Source organism: Uloborus diversus, chromosome 1 (assembly GCF_026930045.1).
Source record: "Uloborus diversus isolate 005 chromosome 1, Udiv.v.3.1, whole genome shotgun sequence".
Lineage (NCBI taxonomy): Eukaryota > Metazoa > Arthropoda > Arachnida > Araneae > Uloboridae > Uloborus > Uloborus diversus.
The window spans coordinates 75,542,939-75,560,995 of record NC_072731.1 but is presented as its reverse complement, the minus strand read 5'-3'; the positions used below and the strand labels follow the sequence as shown (position 1 = coordinate 75,560,995).

Genomic DNA, 18,057 nt, shown 5'->3' with positions numbered 1-18,057 from the left:
TTATAGCAGTATTTTGCATTTTTTTCAACATTAAAAGACAAAAGAAAAAAAAAGAGAATTACTTTTCAAAAGTTTTTATAGCATGAACTTGTTTGGATTACGTAACACTTGAGACAATGATCCTCCAATAATCTCCTCCTATTGTGAAAAAAATAATAGAAAGCCAAATGATGAAAAGTTCACAATTGACTTTTAATGTTGAAGTTAGTGTTCAGCAGTTAGGGAGGAAAAAAAAATTTCTCGGAAGTTTCCCCGCAATTTACGATAATCCTCTTTTTGTCGACTAAAATCAAATTTTCATAAAAGCAGTGAAGGCGGTTCACAAAAAGGGGAAAGTGTCGCTGCTATGAATGAATGTGCATTGTAATTGTGCTTGGTAATGTAATTTGCATCTGTAACGAACTCCTTACTCTTGACTATTCTCTCCCTTACTCTCCCTCTCCCCTCTCTTGGCTCCCTTAAGAGGTTTTTCACCTCCAGCTCAGGTAATTCCTATTCCGGGTTGATGAGTGCTACAAAGCAAGAAACTGCAGTTTTCGGATGGAATAACTGAGCTGGCGGTGTACAGTCAACCCTCGTTTATCGCGGTTAATTCGTTCCAGGCTTTACCGCGATAACTGAATTTCCGCGAAGTAGGATTCTGTATTTATAAACCGAATATTTTCCTAACTAGAGCGCATCCACTTACTTAGCACTGTTAAAATAGGTTTTTAACATAGTTTGAGCCCTCTAGACATGAAACAGCACCCTTAGCCACCATTACATTTGCATTACCTTTATTACACAAAGTATGAGAAAATGAGATATATTAGACGTAATAGATATCACATAGTTATATATATTATTGGGAAATAAAACTACATACACACATGCATTTCTTACACACTTCTATCAATCTATGAAAATAGCTTAACTTGTTCGATTAAGAATTAATTGCCAGTTAGTGACCGTATGTGCTCCCGTTCTTGTACATTTATCCTCATTAAAGGTATTGCGCATACAACTTAAAAAGCTAGCACACTGTTGAACACCATTTACAGATTTATTTATCCTCTAGTGATTTATACTTTCCAGTTACAGTGTTTAAAGGTTAAAATAAAATAGTGATTCGCTACACTTTCTTCGGCGATTTTATACCTCCACACCCACAGCTAGTACAACTACAGCCCCTCAGAAGAGCTTACCTTACTTGAAAGACATACTTTGTTATTCTTTTGTAGGAAAAAGTTTATAGGAGTACATAAAAAAGACTAATTACAATATTTGAAAAAAAAAAAAAAAACGAAAAAACCGCGATGTAGTGAAGCCGCGAAAGTCGAAGCTCGAAGTAGCGAGGGACGACTGAGTCCTTACCATTTAGTTTATTAAGCATTATCTTAGAATATAAAACCGGAAAACATTTATCATAAAAGAATATTTAGAATTTTATTAGTACTTATTGCAATATTGCACAGTAAACAGATAATAAGGTTTGAAATCTAAACAAGCAGTAGAATGAATAAATACTGAGGTTACTAGCGCAACCAGAATTTAACTTTCAGGAGTTCACAAGGGTTCTGACATGTATAGAAATGTATATAATGTAACGGTCCTGACACATACTATCCCCCCCCCCCAGCGCTACGCCCCTCAGTATAAAGAAATGAATTATTTGACACACTGTTGTGTTTTCCTGACAATGCAGGCAAGAATGAAAGGACATTGAAACTAAAACCTCTCCCGGGTCATTCCACACAAATGTCAACCTCAGCCTCAGGATTTTTTCCTCCCCCCATAAAGCCTTAATTGTGGTATATCATTTCATTCAGCATACTTTCTGGTACATAAATCCAGTTTGCAAAAATTTCATCCTGTGATTTTCTTCAGGCTCTAAACGTGCGAGGTTGTAGAAAAGGCTTAGCAAACGCAAAAAACATGCGTCTAAGTTTTCTTGCGTAATGTAAAAAATTTTACAAATTTTTAAAAGAACTATATTTATTCTAGAAGATTAGATGTTGGCCCAATAAACTTTACTGTTCTTTTTATATACATTTTAAGATAAGTATTTTAATTAGTTTGGTCATTTCACTGAAAATATTTGCATTACGTTAGTCAGGAAAATGTACTATTTTTCGTTTAAAAACTAAACCAGATGATTGAACCAAACAGCACGTTTTATTTTCTTACATCTGTATAATATTTATTTTTTAAAAAGTGCAAAATATTTATTTTATACACAGTAGATACAAAATAATTACTGTCACTAAAGTAACATTTGATCTGTGACTAATGTAACAGTTTAGATAAGACCAACATAACATTTTAAAAAAAAATGCTAATATTTAAAACTTATTTAATGCAATGTACATTTTCATAAACAGTTTTGAATAAGTTCACACTCTACATTGACTAAAAATATTTAGGATAAAAAATACCAGTAATGTTACAATGTAGACCTTCTGCCTACTTAGAAAAAGGCTTTTTTAAAGGTCTCCTTCAAAAAAAATACTTCCATTTTTAAAAAGATTTTTTTTTTTAAAGAAGGATGAGTAAAGCAAAATGAGTAGGTACTCTGCTGAATATGCATTCAACGCAAGAATCCAAGCTAAAAAATCAAGAAAATAGAAAGACAGTCGTAACAAAGGAGAACGACTCCATTTTTTGGAAAATATCTCCACTTATTATTAAAATGAAGTAATGGCAGCTCGTTGGAAAATATTTGAAGATGTTACATGATACTACAGAAAATGCATCAGAAAACACGTGTCTCCAATAATTTGCATGTTTTTGCTTCAATACGTTGGATAATTGATTATTTTAAGGGACACCTCTATTTAACAGACAAAAAGTCCAATCCCAAATCAATTAAAAGTCTTAGCGTCCCTTATTGAGAAGGTCTACTGTATATTACTCATTTTCAAATTCATAAACACAAAAACTTCCACTAATTTTTCTTTGTGCACAATTTCAAACAATCGCCAAATTGTACTACTTATTTTCAAAGCATTTCGGATGTAAATTTTTAGCATTATTTTATGGTCACCAGAAGTAACTCTGCATTTGGTGACAATATCTCTTCGACAAAAATTAGTAACAGACAGTTTTACAAAGTAAGGAGAGGGAGCATTATCCAAGGTATCCCAAAACGATTACCACAAATTCGGTAACATTTTAAATCACAGTAAGAATCCACAATAATTGAAAATTTCCAAAATAACTAAAGCAAGTATAAGGGGATTACCGGCAGCTACATTTTTTTTTTTTTTTTTTTTGAACAGTTTGCACTTGTAGCTATATAGAGAAGGTTTTAGACTATGTTCAAAATAAAAAGTATTAACTAATAAATCTTTTTAGACAAGGGAAGTTTAATTTCATACTTTAAATTTTTTTCAAATTTGTATATGTTTAAATGTTGTGCATTAGTTTCTAAAAGAATACTATTTTGTTCTTTATGCTTACTGCCATTTTACTTTTATTGCTAAGGAAGAAGCTTGATTTTCAATCACGTCAAAGCGGTGTGTTTTGAGTTCTTTCAGTGAAAACAGAAAACGAATGGAAATAGCGATTGTTGCTCATTATTATTACTGACTCAGGCGACGCCGAGTATTTTTGCTAGTAAACCAATAATTTCGCGATGAAATAAAACTTTTCAGTCAATATCCGATAGTTTACAGGCTTCTTTTGATTTCAGGATTTTTAGCCGTGAACTATTTGGAAAACGGAGATGATGGCGTGACGTATTTGCAGCGACTGCGTAGAGAAGCAGATATGTACAACGAATTTCTACTCGTCACAATCGATGTCAAGTAAGAAGTCGATTTTTGCAAATTTTAGAACGTACACAAGTTCATATATCGTCGCCTCAGTGCGACAGTAGGATATCTTACTGTAATTTCTGGGATTAGATGTCTTACTGTTGCTCTGAGACGACGATATATATATATATATATATATATATATTATTTGTCTGTACTATTTAAAGATCACACACACACACACACACACGCACACACACGCAAAAAAAAAAAATACTAAAGAAGGTTTTCGATCCTAATTCTCCCTATGAACAGTCAATTTCAAGTTTAGATTGAAGGAAAAACTATAGAAAGATATCAGCAAATGACTGAAAAATTCAGTTTAAAATTTTGGAATCTATAGTAGATTTCAGAGGAAATCGGTACAATGTGTTTTTTGAGAAGCTAGGCATTATTTTCTCGTTATCTACGGAAGCAAGATATACTTCCCAGATATTTTCTTCGGAGTGTACGAACTAAATCATGTGGTGTCGGTCTGCGACTTCATAAACTAGCTATAGCTTGACTACTGGAAAAGATGGCGGGTGAACTGGAAGCGGAACCTGATTACATCATTTTGTAATCGGTAGGATTAGCGAGATTGCACAAGCGGAGAACGCGCAAGCAGTATAGGTTTTACTGCTCACGTGATCTCGCTGATTCTACCTATCACAAAATAAAGTGGTCTGTTTCCACTTCCAGTTCAGCTGCCATCTGTCTCTGGTCAAGCAATTTGTTTGCCACCTTACTTGTCAAGCATTGCTTTTTGTTGTCATTTGGCAGAGCTCTGCTTATCTAATGAAGTCAACACTTGACTTCAGAAACTAACTATAACTACTCAATGCAAATATCACTTGTCCCGGTCAACTCACTGGCAGTGGTTGGCAACCGTGTAGCTCTGAGGGAGACATATTTCGTGAAATTATAGGATATATTCGAACGTTTCATGACGTTTGATGACGTCAGTGGTTAGTGCGGTGAGTGTCCATCTTAGGGCAGGAATTAGTAACTGGAGGGAGCAAATCCAATCAGTTGCTAATGAAGCGCTGAGGTAAAGATCCCAAAAGTCACATGGTTCAACTACGACGTATGGAAGGCACGTTTTACGTAAAACGGGTGAAAGACACCTGATTTCTTCTAATACTTTACTTAAAAAAACCTCACGTGATTTGAGATCCTTGCTCAAGATTTGAAAGCTTCACTCTATTTACCTTTTATCACTTCTCATTGGTGTCCATTGAATGTTTTCATGTCCGCGTTAACTGATCTCTCTATTCGATCTTACCCATAATGGTTTAAATTGACATCTAGATTGTTTGCATGTTTTTGTCTAACCACTTTTGGTCTTTCTGTGCAGACTTAGATAGCTTACTTAACCTCATAAAAAATAATTCTCTATTCACATTGCTTTATTGAATGTAAGTACTCAGGATATAGAATAATTTAAACTTGGGACCACATTTGGGAACATACCGGGGGAACATTTGAGAATAGATTCGGAACACATGTCTTGTGAAAACATTGCTTTCTCAACATCAAATATAATTTCAACAGCTTTCTTCAACCACCAGTCAAGATAATCTCTCAATATAATACTAATTGGCACAGGTAGATGTTGTCAGCCGGTGGCGACCTTGTTGTTTTGGTGGCAACTGTCGAACCTGTTGTTTATTATTCAGGCAGTGATGCCAAATCACCATGGAACAGGGCCCGACTAACTAAAAATGAGGCCCTAGCCCACAATGCTTTGGAGGCCCCCTCTCTATTCTATCACTTTAAGAAATCAAAGCAAAATAATGTTTTACATTTATTTGAGAGAGGAATTTTTATTATTTTCACAAAAATACATAATGTTTCAATGCTATGCATAAAAAAATGGGGCCCCTAAGGAAGACGGGGCTCTAGGCCTAGGCCTTGATGGTATGTGCGGTAATTAGGCCCTGCAATGTAAATTTACACAATTGAGCATCACGTCCAAATACAAGAATTTTTTTCTCGAAATGAGTGTTTGTCAGTGCAAGCGTTGCGCTCGTTGTGTCCATTTACGGCAGATGCTGTGACCCTTCACAACTACTTGTAGGACGATGCCGACCCACGCGAAGTTTACCAGGTGGCAATGAATTAAAAGAGGGACGGTTTGGGGCGGATTTAGGACCGGCAGTGTCTTTGGTCCGTACCTATTTGAAAACGACGTTGGTGAGGCCATTATCGTTAACATTGAGCGCTAGAGGAGGCTCTACAGTTGATTTCTTTTGCCCAAACTGAAGGATATGGACGTAGATAATATATTCTTCCAACCTAACGGTTCTACGTGCCACTCAGCGGGCGCCACGATGCACGTTCTGCATGAAAGATTTAAAGGCATAGTCGTCTCTCGCTAAGGTGACGTGAAAATGACCACAAAGAGCGTACAGTTTAACCCATGTGTACACTTTCTTGTAGGGCTTCCTGAAGTTACAGATCTATACAAATAAATCGCAGCCCACCGATGCCTTTAAGGCCAACTTAACCTACGCCATCGCTAAAACTCAGCCGGACCTTTTGCAGCAGAGGCATCTATAATTGGACTACTCGGATCTGTGCCGCCATGAGAAGCCGCGGTAGAAGTTAAAAAAAAAAATTAATTTTGTTAATACCTCACACATAGCTAGTTTCATTTCCTAACCCGCTCTGATTGAAAGATACTTTACTAGGAGCTTTGTTTCAACAAATCATTGTTGGTCGGTGTCGTAAATGCCGTCAAAAAGGATTTCCTTCTCTAGTTGAAGATCGTCCATTCCTTGTGGGGTTAAGAGGTACCCCGGGAGATTTCTGTAAAATTAATCGCAAATACTACTGGAATAATTAAAGGAATCTTTCGTAAGTGTTGTAAAAAGTATCAGAAAAAGTTTGTTACAGATAGAAAAGGACATGTGTCAGTGTTCAAAAAGCGTTCGCAAATGCGTTCCTAAATGTGTTAAAAAAAGTGCTTTCTAGGGGAACTTTCTAGGGGAAAGCCCCCCTCCCCCCAAACCCATCGTACATCATCTAAGATAGTCGAAAATTGAGGTTTTTGAACTTCAAAAAACTTTGTCAATCCATACAGCTTCGACGGATGAGTACGCTCCACCATTTTTTATTTTTTTGAAACTCATACCCCAAAAAGATGCACATGAATCATGTTTAAAACGACTTTTATTTTTACCCTAACCTTAACCTTTGATTTTTTAGAGGTCATCAAAAGTTATTTTCGTAGTCAAAAATGGGACTTTTAGACCTTTGCATTTTGGCTCAAATCTAATTGAATAACAATCAAGGCAGCAAATTTTACATTTTGATGTTAAAGTACATAAGATAATAATCTCACACACTGAGGTATGTAGCTGTAACTTAATAATTAAAATAATGGCAGTAAGCCAAATGTAAAATTTTTACTCATTACAAAGGGTCGTAACTCGCTTTGGGGATAAAAACACGAACTGAAATATAGCAAAAATTAATCACTGAAATCACGCTAATGAGAAAATCTAACTGTAGTTGTGTGTTTGTCTACCCTCTATAAATTACAGCTCCTCAAATATCAGCAAATTGACAAAAATGACATTTTTAGACCATAGTAATTCAAAAGGGGATGGAATTAAAAATAAAATTTCTTAGCCAAATGAATATTCCATTCAAGTACTATGCATGTTATATATATTGTTTTTGTGTGTTTGGTTTGTAAAAAAGATACAGGCCTTTAAAATTGAGTAATTTTGCTATTTAATTCACTCACTAAAACAGAAATAAAAAGTGTGATAACTTCCCCACACCTTCCTAAATTACATATTTTGTACTCTATATTATATATTATACTGGAAAAACAAACATATTTTAAGTATAAAAGTAATTATTTTAATTGGATAACTTAGAAATATTTGAACATGAATCAGTAGTTCATACTTGACAGCTCAAGTAGTTAAAAAACATGGTGTTCCGTTTTAACCTGCAAGACCGCTATTTTCGCAACCGTTAGTCCTAGAGGCATACTTCCAATTTCAAAAATGTTCAAAATGAGATGCAGAAATAAGATATTGAAAGTTTGAAGCAAAAATTAAAATGAGTTAATAAAAGCAATATTTTACTTTTTATACGGGCCCGGGCCCTAGATCCAATAACTGATCTTCAGGGAAATAATCTCCTTGAAAATAATTCCAACGCAAAAAGTTTGACACTACAACGACCAATATTCACCGAGATATGAAACGCAGCGTTTTGTGACTTACACCGCTTTACACTCGCCATCAATAACACCTTTTGAGAGGAAATATAGCAGTTAATAAGGGATTAAAATTATATTTGTGCATAGAATGTGAGTTTTCAAATTGATTGAAGTTTTGTAGTGTGTTTTTGTTTATCATGGCATAACATTTGCATTTATTTTTGAATAAATAGCAATGAAAAAAAGCACTTTTTTAAATTTAAATTTTGTATACACAATGTGATTGCATATGTTTAAGGCAAGTCACTTAAGTTAATTTACAAAGAGTATGTATGTATTGAAAATTCGTGTGTGTACATTATCAGTATAGTCTATATATTTACGCGGACCCCCCGGGCGGTGGAACCTAAGGCCTACGGCTAAGAGGTGGGGTGTGTGCGGAGAAAAGTCTATATATTTACTACTTTTGAGCTGTCAATTAAGTATGAACTACTGATTCATGTCCAAATATTTCTAAGTTATCCAATTAAAATAATTATTTTTATACACAATATGTTTTTTTCAGTATAATATATAATATAGAGCACAATATATGTAATTTAAGAAGGTGTAATGAAGTTTTCACACTTTTAATTTCTGTTTTAGTATGTGAATTAACTAGCAAAATTACTCAATTTTAAAGGCCTGTATCTTTTTTACGAAACAAATACACAAATATATACATATATATATATATATATATATATATATATATATATATATATATATATATATATATAATGCATAGTATTTGAATGGAATATTCAATTGGCTAAGAAATTGTATTTTTAATTCCATCCCCTTTTGAATTACAGGGGTCTAAAAATGTCATTTTTGTCAATTTGCTGATATTTGAGGAGCTGTAATTTATAGAGGGTAGACAAACACACAATTAAAGTTAGATTTTCTCATTAGTGTGACTCCAGTGATTAGTTTTTGCCATATTTCAGTTTGTGCTTTTATCCCCAAGCGAGTTATGACCCTTTGAAATGAGTAAAAATTTTACATTTGACCTTGAACTTTGGTTGCTGCCATTATTTTAATTATTAAGTTATAGCTACATAGCTCAGCGTGTGAGACTATTGTCTTATGTACTTTAACATTAAAATGTTAAATTTACTGGCATGATTGTTATTCAATTAGATTTAGGCCAAAATGCAAAGGTCTAAAAGTCCCATTTTTGACTACGAAAATGACTTTTGATGACCTCTAAAAAATCAAAGATTAAGGTTAGGGGAAAAATAAAAGTCGTTTTAAACATGATTCATGTGCATCTTTTTGAGATATGAGTTTCAAAAAAATTAAAAATGGTCGAGCGCACTCATCCGTCGAAACTGTATGGATTGACCCTTAAGTGTCAAGGATTGGAAGTTTGCATAGAAAGTTTTTTGAAGTTCAAAAACCTCAATTTTCGACTATCTTAGATGATGTACGATGGGTTTTGGGGGGGGGGGGGGCTTTCCCCTAGAAAGTTTTTAAAATTGAAGTCCAAAAAGAGCGATTATAGGACACTTTTGATGACTTTTTTTAGAACTAGAAATTCCAATCTAATAAAAAGAAACTTAATTTGAGACAGTCATCTATGATGTTAGGGAGGGGGAGGTTTTGAAATTTATAAAAGGATAAGTATCTGAAATCAATCGCCCCCTCCTTGAACATTTTCTGGATCCGTCCTTACTATGCTACCAGTGCATTCATTGTTGGATTCAGTTTCAGTTACCTTTCCCCATTGGTTAGTGGGATTTCTTCACTTATTAGAGCACCAGATTGCGGCAATAGTTTTTTTTTAATTTTATTTGTATGATTCTGTCAAGCTTAGTTTGTTGAATTATGTAAACATAATGGAGTTGGAGAATAGTATGTTCCAAAAAAACAGTGATAACACATAAGTAGGTATAATGTAACAAACAGGTAGGGATTAGATGAATACTAGTTTTCTGTGTTACTTCACAGGTAAAGAGGAATGGTTACAACCTTAGAAATTACTTTAAGTTTGCCTCCCTCAAGTTAAAGTTTTGCACTTCATTTAAAATTTCTATTTCTCATTCACAAATCTTAACTTTTTCTTCTGTTAGATCCACTGGCATTTTATTCATTTTATTTCCTTGCTTCATTTCAACTTGTTAAAAATATTAAACTTGAAAATAATGACCTCAAATGCCCTTATTTTATTTCTTTGTCTTTTATGATGTGCAGACCGATGCTGGGCGAAGTGACTGCTGCTTACTACACAAATGATGGGGATGAAGGACCAGTTATACTTACACCAGGTAACGCTTGGTTAAAAACAGGAAATGCTTATGAAACTTTTAATGAAGTAGTTAAATACTAAATTTGTTGAAGTTTAAAAGTTTTTCAAAAAACAATTCTCTTTTCTTTAGCTTTGACTTGCTTTACTGATTGTAGTTGATTGTTAATGTTCAGCAACTGATTATTTATTTTTGGAGATTTAACAAATCTTCAAATGTAATTAAAAACAAGTAGCTAATACATAAAAAAAAGTCAACTCTCACTTAGGTCAGGTTTGTCCCGTGCGTGTAAACTATATTTATATTGGTTTAAAAATTGGATACATTTTAGTAGAAAATTTAAAAAGAATTCTAAGTTCTTTCATTTTTATCTCACTTATAGCACAATAAACCTTTAAAAAAATATTGACTATCTTTACTAATGCAGCATAAAAGGAAAATCAAGAATAAATTCCATCATAGAAGAAATTTGCAACTTTCCTACCGTAAGGACATTGCTACTATTCATTGTAGATAATCTCCGACTTACAAACGATTTAGAAACAAATGAGCCTTACGATTAGATAAATCAAAGCTTCGTTCAAAGCAAATACGACACAGTAAAATATCGAGAAGGTGATCATAATTAAAAGTTGTCGATTCATATTTGCGTTACAGTAGGAGAGACTGGGGGTACTTGATCCCCAACCCCACTTTAGTTATCAATTTTTTTTCTCTGCTACAAAAATGATCAGTTTTTTTTTTTTTTTTTTTTTTTTTTTTTTTTTTTTTAAGTACGTGAACAAAGGTAATTTTTCCCTCTATCTGACAGTATTTTTTTTCTTTGAAATCAAACAGATTTGGTAAAATAGCTTTTTTCCAATAATTTCATAAAAAGGTCATGTATCATCATGCAAAGCTTTTTCTATATACAGTGTTTGTATAATAAGTAATGAGACTCGTCTTTTCCTGATGCGACTGTAACTCTCAAGATCGCAGAAACTGCTTAGATCGGTGGTGGGGGTTACTGGTGGTACTCATTCCGGTACGCAGTCGCCTGTGAATCTTTGTTTGCGCAGCATCGTCGTTATAGTGTAACTATGTTGCAAACGTCGGTTCCAGCTTCAAAATGCAGAGAACATTTGAGCAGCGTTACGTGATTAAGTTTTGTGTGGAACTTGGTAAATCGACCTCAGAGGCTTTAGAGATGTGTAAGCAAATGTTCGGAGGTAATTGTCTGTTAAAGGCACATGTGTTTCGGCGGCACAAGTGTTTCAAAAATGACCAGTAGAGCGTCGTGGATGAATCTCAAACAGTGTGTCCGTCAACCAGCAGAAGGTACACAAATGTGGAACGTGTGCATGTTGTGCTAAATTCGGACCGCTGGTTAAGTGTGAGAATGATTGCAGATGAAGTTGGACTTGATAAAATGACAGTTCACAGCATCATCCTTGAAAATTTGAGAAACGTTGGAAACACCTGCTTCATCCTCCAAAACTTCCTGGTCAATATAATGGTATCTCTACACTTCCCCAGCCCGCCTACAGTCACTATTTAGCTCCAGCCGACTTCTTCCTATTAACGAAGATGAAAACATCACTAAATAGGCTTCCCCATGGAATTCTGGATCTAGAGCCCGTGAAAGCGTTGGTACAAGACTTTTAAAGGACATTCTGGAAGCACACAACAAAGCAGCCTTCGAAGCAGAGAAGACCCGCTGGGATAAGTGTGGGTTAGGCCAAGGGCCATACTTTAAAGAATTTTAGGTGTAAGCATTAATATCTGCAATAAATTCTTAGAACACAGCTCAGTCTCATTACTTTTATACAGACCCTGTACAGGGTTATCATACAAGAACATCCCGGTTTTAAAAAATTATATTTCATAAACTATTACATTTATCACTATAAATGATACATAAAAATAAAGATAAACTGTCCAAGTTTATTTGAACGTAACAACTTAAATGTGCGCGTTCCGCGCTAGCGCAGCCAGAAATTCCTTCCGGGAAAGGTTTTTTGGTCACAAAAGTCCTTACACGTGTAGAGAGAAGGGGATTTTCATTTCGCTCGAAACGGTACTCGTAACGTGTTTTTTAATCTGATTTTTTTTAGTAGACGGTTTAAATATTTGCGAATCAAATAGGTTGGTTGGTTTGTTTATTTTTAATGGCGCAAGAGCCCCTGAGGGCTATACGAATCTAATAGGATTGCGAAACAATTTTCGGGGGTTTGTGAGCGTCAGCAAACCGCGGGCAGAACCCCCTAATTGTTATAAAAATTTGATGTTGTGCATTGTAGATTGGGAACTTCTGCAAGTTGCGTCCGTGTACCATGTCCTTAATTCAGACAAGTTCTACATAATTTGAAAGTTACCCTATTTACAAGTACTGTATTTGCATGCCAAACGCATGCACGCATCGCATTTAAGCTATTGTAATCCTTCTTTAAAATGCATTTCCTTTTTATAACATTTCGTAGGTGTACATGTTTTTGGTAACAGCACTCCTGCTCAACCTTGGAGGAAGATTGGTGCCGCCAAGCAGCTCTTTGAAGATGTGGTTATCTCTGGAGGACAACCAAGAGCTTCCCAAAAAGAGGAGGTTCTTTCAAAAATATTCAGCGTACTAAGGGACGACACTCTGTGAGTATGCAGTATACAGTCTGGTATACAGTCTGACCACGGAGTATATGGAATTAGCAACCGTCCAGTTAAGACGAGTCTATCTGGACATGGCCTCACTTACTTCTTATAGGCCGTGACAATCGCTGAAACTCATGGCAACAAAGAGGGCACTACAGGGAGCCCCTGTTCCATGACGTCGTAATTGATTGGTGGGTTCCTCTCGGCGCCGCTTGAGGTCAAAATGGGTGACGTCCAATCAAAAATAAACAAACTTTGATCTCTTGACAATGATTGGTGGATGCATGAGCTGCATCGGTTTAACACAGAAAAGTCATAAATTGTCAAAGCCCGCTAAGCGTCATCGCTATCTAGTGGAGCCATGATCTGAATGAGGAGAAAAGTAAAAAAATTATGTTCGTGTTCCGCTCATTTGAATATGACTCTATTTAAATTGGAGGCTAATATATATCTGCGAAAACTGACATCCATGACAACTAATAAATGCGTCCATTTCCGCCTGTAAACCGAGTAGTTGCCTTTCCATCTAATCGGTGGTCAGACTGTACATACAAAATGCTGATCAATTAGGGTTTCCCAAACTCAATCAAAAGTACATTTTTCATAGCTTGCAGTGCTATTATTATTGTCAATCTGCTTTTCTGTTGATGTAATTTATTAACCTAACTGTAACTGTTAAAATTGGTTTTTTGGATTGAAGCAAAGCAAAGTTCTAAAACATGGCGAGAGATTTCAATTTGTTTCTGAAACTACGGCAGTTCAGCAAAAGCATAGATCTTTTGAATACTATTTTCAGTTTCAGTTATTAAAAACTGTCAATTTTCTGCTACGTACACTAAAATCTCAATGAAACGAACATCGGTTGAACGAATTTGTTCAAAATACATTTTGGGTGCATTTAAGGAAATGCCTACATTTTAGTTCAGGGTTCGTCAAACTTTCTGGAAGAGTAGAGGGGTGAGAGAGGGGACTGTACGTATGCCACTTTAAATTCTTCATCGTACAGTACTAACAATTTTTGCAGAATCGCAGATAATAATACTGCTGTTGAGCCTTGTCTGAGATTGGCGCACGTGTTGGCGAGCGTTGAGTGCACTAAATAGGTAAGTAAGGATTTTTGCTCAGCCTTTTGCAGTTGCGTCATATGAGGACTTATAGATTTGCTCCGCGGTGGCTTTCGCTATAGGAGATTCTGCTCAAAATCAATGTTAAAGTTATTAAGCATTTTTATTTTTAAAATCTATTCAATAAGTCTTCGTGTGTCACGCTTAATTCTCCGACTTGTCCCACTTTGGCACGTGTGCTGCAGGTTGTATGCCTGTTTTAGCTTTACGAAAGTTCATCTTTTTTTCAAAACGGATGCTCAAAAGTTTCGTTCTTCGACTAGCTGTACCCTTCTAAACGCTATTCAAGCTTTTCGCTGAATCATTGGGCAATTAATAATAATATGAACGTGTTTTTAGTTTCTTTTTCATCATCAAAGAAGTTTTATATTAATTTCTTCAATTGAAAAATTGCTTTTCATTTGACTTTTATTTCTGTGAAATCTTTCATAATAAGCATAACTGCGTCGACATTTGTAGAGGTAATTCCATTGACGTGTTAAGGTTAAAAATATTTTCAATTTAATAAAAACAAACGTAAATAAATAAGAAAATGAGCTATTTAGTAGAGAAGCTAGGGAAAACATTGAATTTTTTATAGTTCATTTTTAAAAAAGCACGGATGCTTCGCTTTTTTTTTTTTTTTTTTAGAATTAAATAGCAAACTGCATTTAGTAATTCAACTCAATTAGTTGTAATCAGGGGCATGCATAGAGGGTGAGAAGAGACACCTGTTGGCCCGGGTACGAGCCTGAAGGGAGCCCGAGATTTTCAAAATAAAAGGTGAAATACATGTAGGGACGTAAGGGCAAGCAATGTGGAGGGGCCACGTAGCTGGTAAAAGTCATTTGTGACGGACCCCAAAACTTCTGTGCACGCCCCTGGTTGTAAATTTTTTAACACTTCAGTTGAAATTAAGTGCGCAAAAGAGTGGTGTACAGGCCCGTGTCCAGGATTTCATAAAGGGAGGGGTTTTGGTTTCAATAATTTTTCATTCATTTCTGCATTTTCAGGAAAACACAACAGTGTGCCAAAAAATTATTCATTTCTGTTTGATGGTCACAATGAGGGACAAAACGGGGAGTCAAATTCCTAGAAGATTTCGCTTTAAGTAATATTACCATATCTGTTATTGTATTTTTTTTCGGTGGAACGTCGTTTATCGGCCCCCATTTAACCGGGATAAAATTTGTAGAGTTAAAAAATATATACCAAACCAAACCCAGTGGCACGCTAGCCCATGGGGATTAAGGCCTACTGTGCTCCTCTCAGTCTTCCTGACCAAGGGCTCTGGGGTGCTAGGCAGATGTTCCGGTTAGGTGGCAGCCTAACGCGTAACCCCCAGGGTTTAGTTCCCAAGCGCGCTTGGTACTCATTTTATCGGCCCTCCAAAGGGATGAACCGTTAAGTCAACACATAGGGATAGAACCCGGACCTGTGGCGTGGAAGTCTACCACTGAGCCACTAGGCTTCAAAAAATATATACGCACTTAAATAATAATTGTAAATTATGATTGCTGCAAGAACGGAATTGTAAATGCGACAAATATTCGGTGTTTATTTTGATTAAACATACAACTCCTTCATAGAACATACAATAAGGTATAGAACTACTAATTTAACAAACAATATGGAGATTTTGGAGCGTCACACTGACACCGCTGCAGCTGAACTATAAATGATAAAGTATCTTCGAGAAACGGTACTATTTAGATTTGTTAGAAAACTTTGTCTTTTTTTGCTTTTATCTATACTAATATTGTGAAGAGAGAGGGCGGATTTTTGTGTGTTTATATGTTCGAGGTAATCTCTGGAACCACTGCACCTATTTGAAAAATTCCTTCACTACATGAAAAGGGCTTTTTTACTGAGTGACATAGGCAACAATTCGAAAAAATCCAATAAATAGTTCTTTTTACTTCCTTTTACAAACGAGCTGATATGTGCATCACATGACTTCCTTTTACTAGAATTTAATGTCATTTTCCCATTATTGGCAATTTTAATGTGATTCAATAGTTTACTCTCTGAAAAAAGATATGTCTCTTTTTCCAAAATATGATTTTAGTCGATAAAGAGAAGGCATTTCTAAATTTCTAGGAAACTTAAAAGGGGATGGTAAAAAAAAAAAAAATGCTGTGCACAAACTTCAACATTCAAGTTAATTTTAAGCCAAATTTGCACTTTTCTTCATTTGATTTATTATTTTTTCACCAATGGGAGGGGTTTAACCCCTAAAACCCTCCCTAGTCACGGCTCTGGTGTAGATTTAATACAGTGATGGTCATAATTAAAAGAGCTACAAAAATTTGAGCAGAAAAAAAATATTTCTGAAGTAATCGAATGAAATGTATACATACAGTGTTTTTTTCTGCTAGAAATCATTGTAGAATACATAGCATGTAAAAATAAAAAATTAAAGAATGATTTTTTATAATTGATTTTTTAAAATGTCGTCCTCGAACATTTACTTTTCTACAATTTTTTCATTTCTTTAAGTATTCAAATTTCATTGTTTATTTCTTTTTAAAATTTCTTTTTCCTCCGAGAATGCAGCTGTGCCATTGCTGTGGAGTAGGAATCGGAGTCGAACCGATTTCATGGTATTCGGAGGCTTTAAAATTCCAGGAATCGGAGTCGTGTCATTCTCCTTCCGACTTCGCACCCTTGCCAAAAATCTCAAAGCTAAAACTTTTTGGATTCCTTTAGAGAGATGATTGTACATTAAAAGTGCAAAATTACAATTTTTATATATTTATTTTTTTCTTGCTTAATATTTTTATGTATTCTTCAAATGTTATCTTCGGATAAGTTTCATTTATGTTTCAATTATATTATCATTTATTTAAATATTTAAATAGAATTGCTTATTCATAAAAAGTAGTCGAAAACTTTGTACTGCATAGTGAATAAAATATGACAACGTGTATAAAGTACAAATTCAGAATGAGAAAAGGTTAAAAACCAGCAAACAGCTGTTTCGGCACTCTAAAATACAAGTGCCATCATCAGTGCAATTAAAAAACGAAGACAGGTTCAACCCGACTAAAACACAGTCGAGGCGAACAATGGAATGAGAGACGAGTTGTAAAAGATATGCGAACAGTACCGGAAACGATGACGTCAAGGTTACGTCAGAACTACAGAGGACAGTTGCAATCAGGAGAAAACGTCACGGACAAAAAATAAATCAAATAACAGATTTCCAAACATTAGGAAAAGGGGGAGTGCTAGACAAATCATTGACGATTGAATTAGCATTTTTCCATATGTAATATGACTCCCAAAAATCTAAATCATGAAAGGACGAACACTCGTGAATAACTTTGGCGGAAGAAAAAATAAAATTATGACCGCAAGACCAACAATGTTCAGCAATAGAGGAGCGTTTGAGATCCTGTTTTTTGACGTAATTTTCGTGTTCTTTTATCCGGAATTTGAGGGATCGTCGAGTCTGCCCAATGTAGGCCAATTTGCACTGGCAGGAAACACTATAAATGCCCCATTTGTCAAGGTTCTGAACAGGGTGTTTAAGCTGTGAAAATTTTTTTATTTATTAACAGGAGAAAAAGTGACGGAAAAATGAAACTTTTTAAAGATTTTGGCAATTTGTAGACTGATTTTAGGAGAAAAGGGTAAGACAACGGAACTCGAATAGTTCACAGGAGCGTAGTCATCTCCGTTGATTCCAGATTTTCACAAAAAACGCTTGATTCCTTCTGTTGCACAATGTTCCAGATTCTACGCTTTGCCTAAAGTGCATAAACCACTCATTCCTCTCCGTCCCATTGTTTCTAATATTGGTAGTGCTTCTTATAAATTGGCCAAATTTTTAGTTTCCGTTTTTTCACCTCTTCTTTCCAGCAACTGTTTTACTGTTCGGAACTCTCTTGACTTTGTTCGCAAACTTCGAATTTTTCAGTTAAATAACCATAGAATGTCCTCTTTTGATGTGAAATCACTCTTCACTAACGTGCCTGTTGAAGGTGCGTTAGACTGTCTTAAAATGAGATTAACTGAACATCACTTTTCCTACTTTGAGATCAATGAATTGTGCAATTTAACACGTTCTTGCTTAAAACTAAACACGT

General features: G+C 35.2%; 1 protein-coding gene across 1 annotated transcript in view; it reads left to right on the top strand.

Annotated features, from left to right (window-relative positions):
• LOC129234654 (transport and Golgi organization protein 2 homolog) overlaps positions 1 to 18,057 on the top strand; it is an 81,494-nt gene that overhangs the window by 38,926 nt on the left and 24,511 nt on the right. Inside the window, exons 3-5 of the mRNA XM_054868694.1 lie at positions 3,671 to 3,785; positions 10,189 to 10,262; positions 12,701 to 12,863. Coding sequence (XP_054724669.1) covers positions 3,671 to 3,785; positions 10,189 to 10,262; positions 12,701 to 12,863 — 352 coding nt within the window. The remainder of the gene's footprint in view (positions 1 to 3,670; positions 3,786 to 10,188; positions 10,263 to 12,700; positions 12,864 to 18,057) is intronic.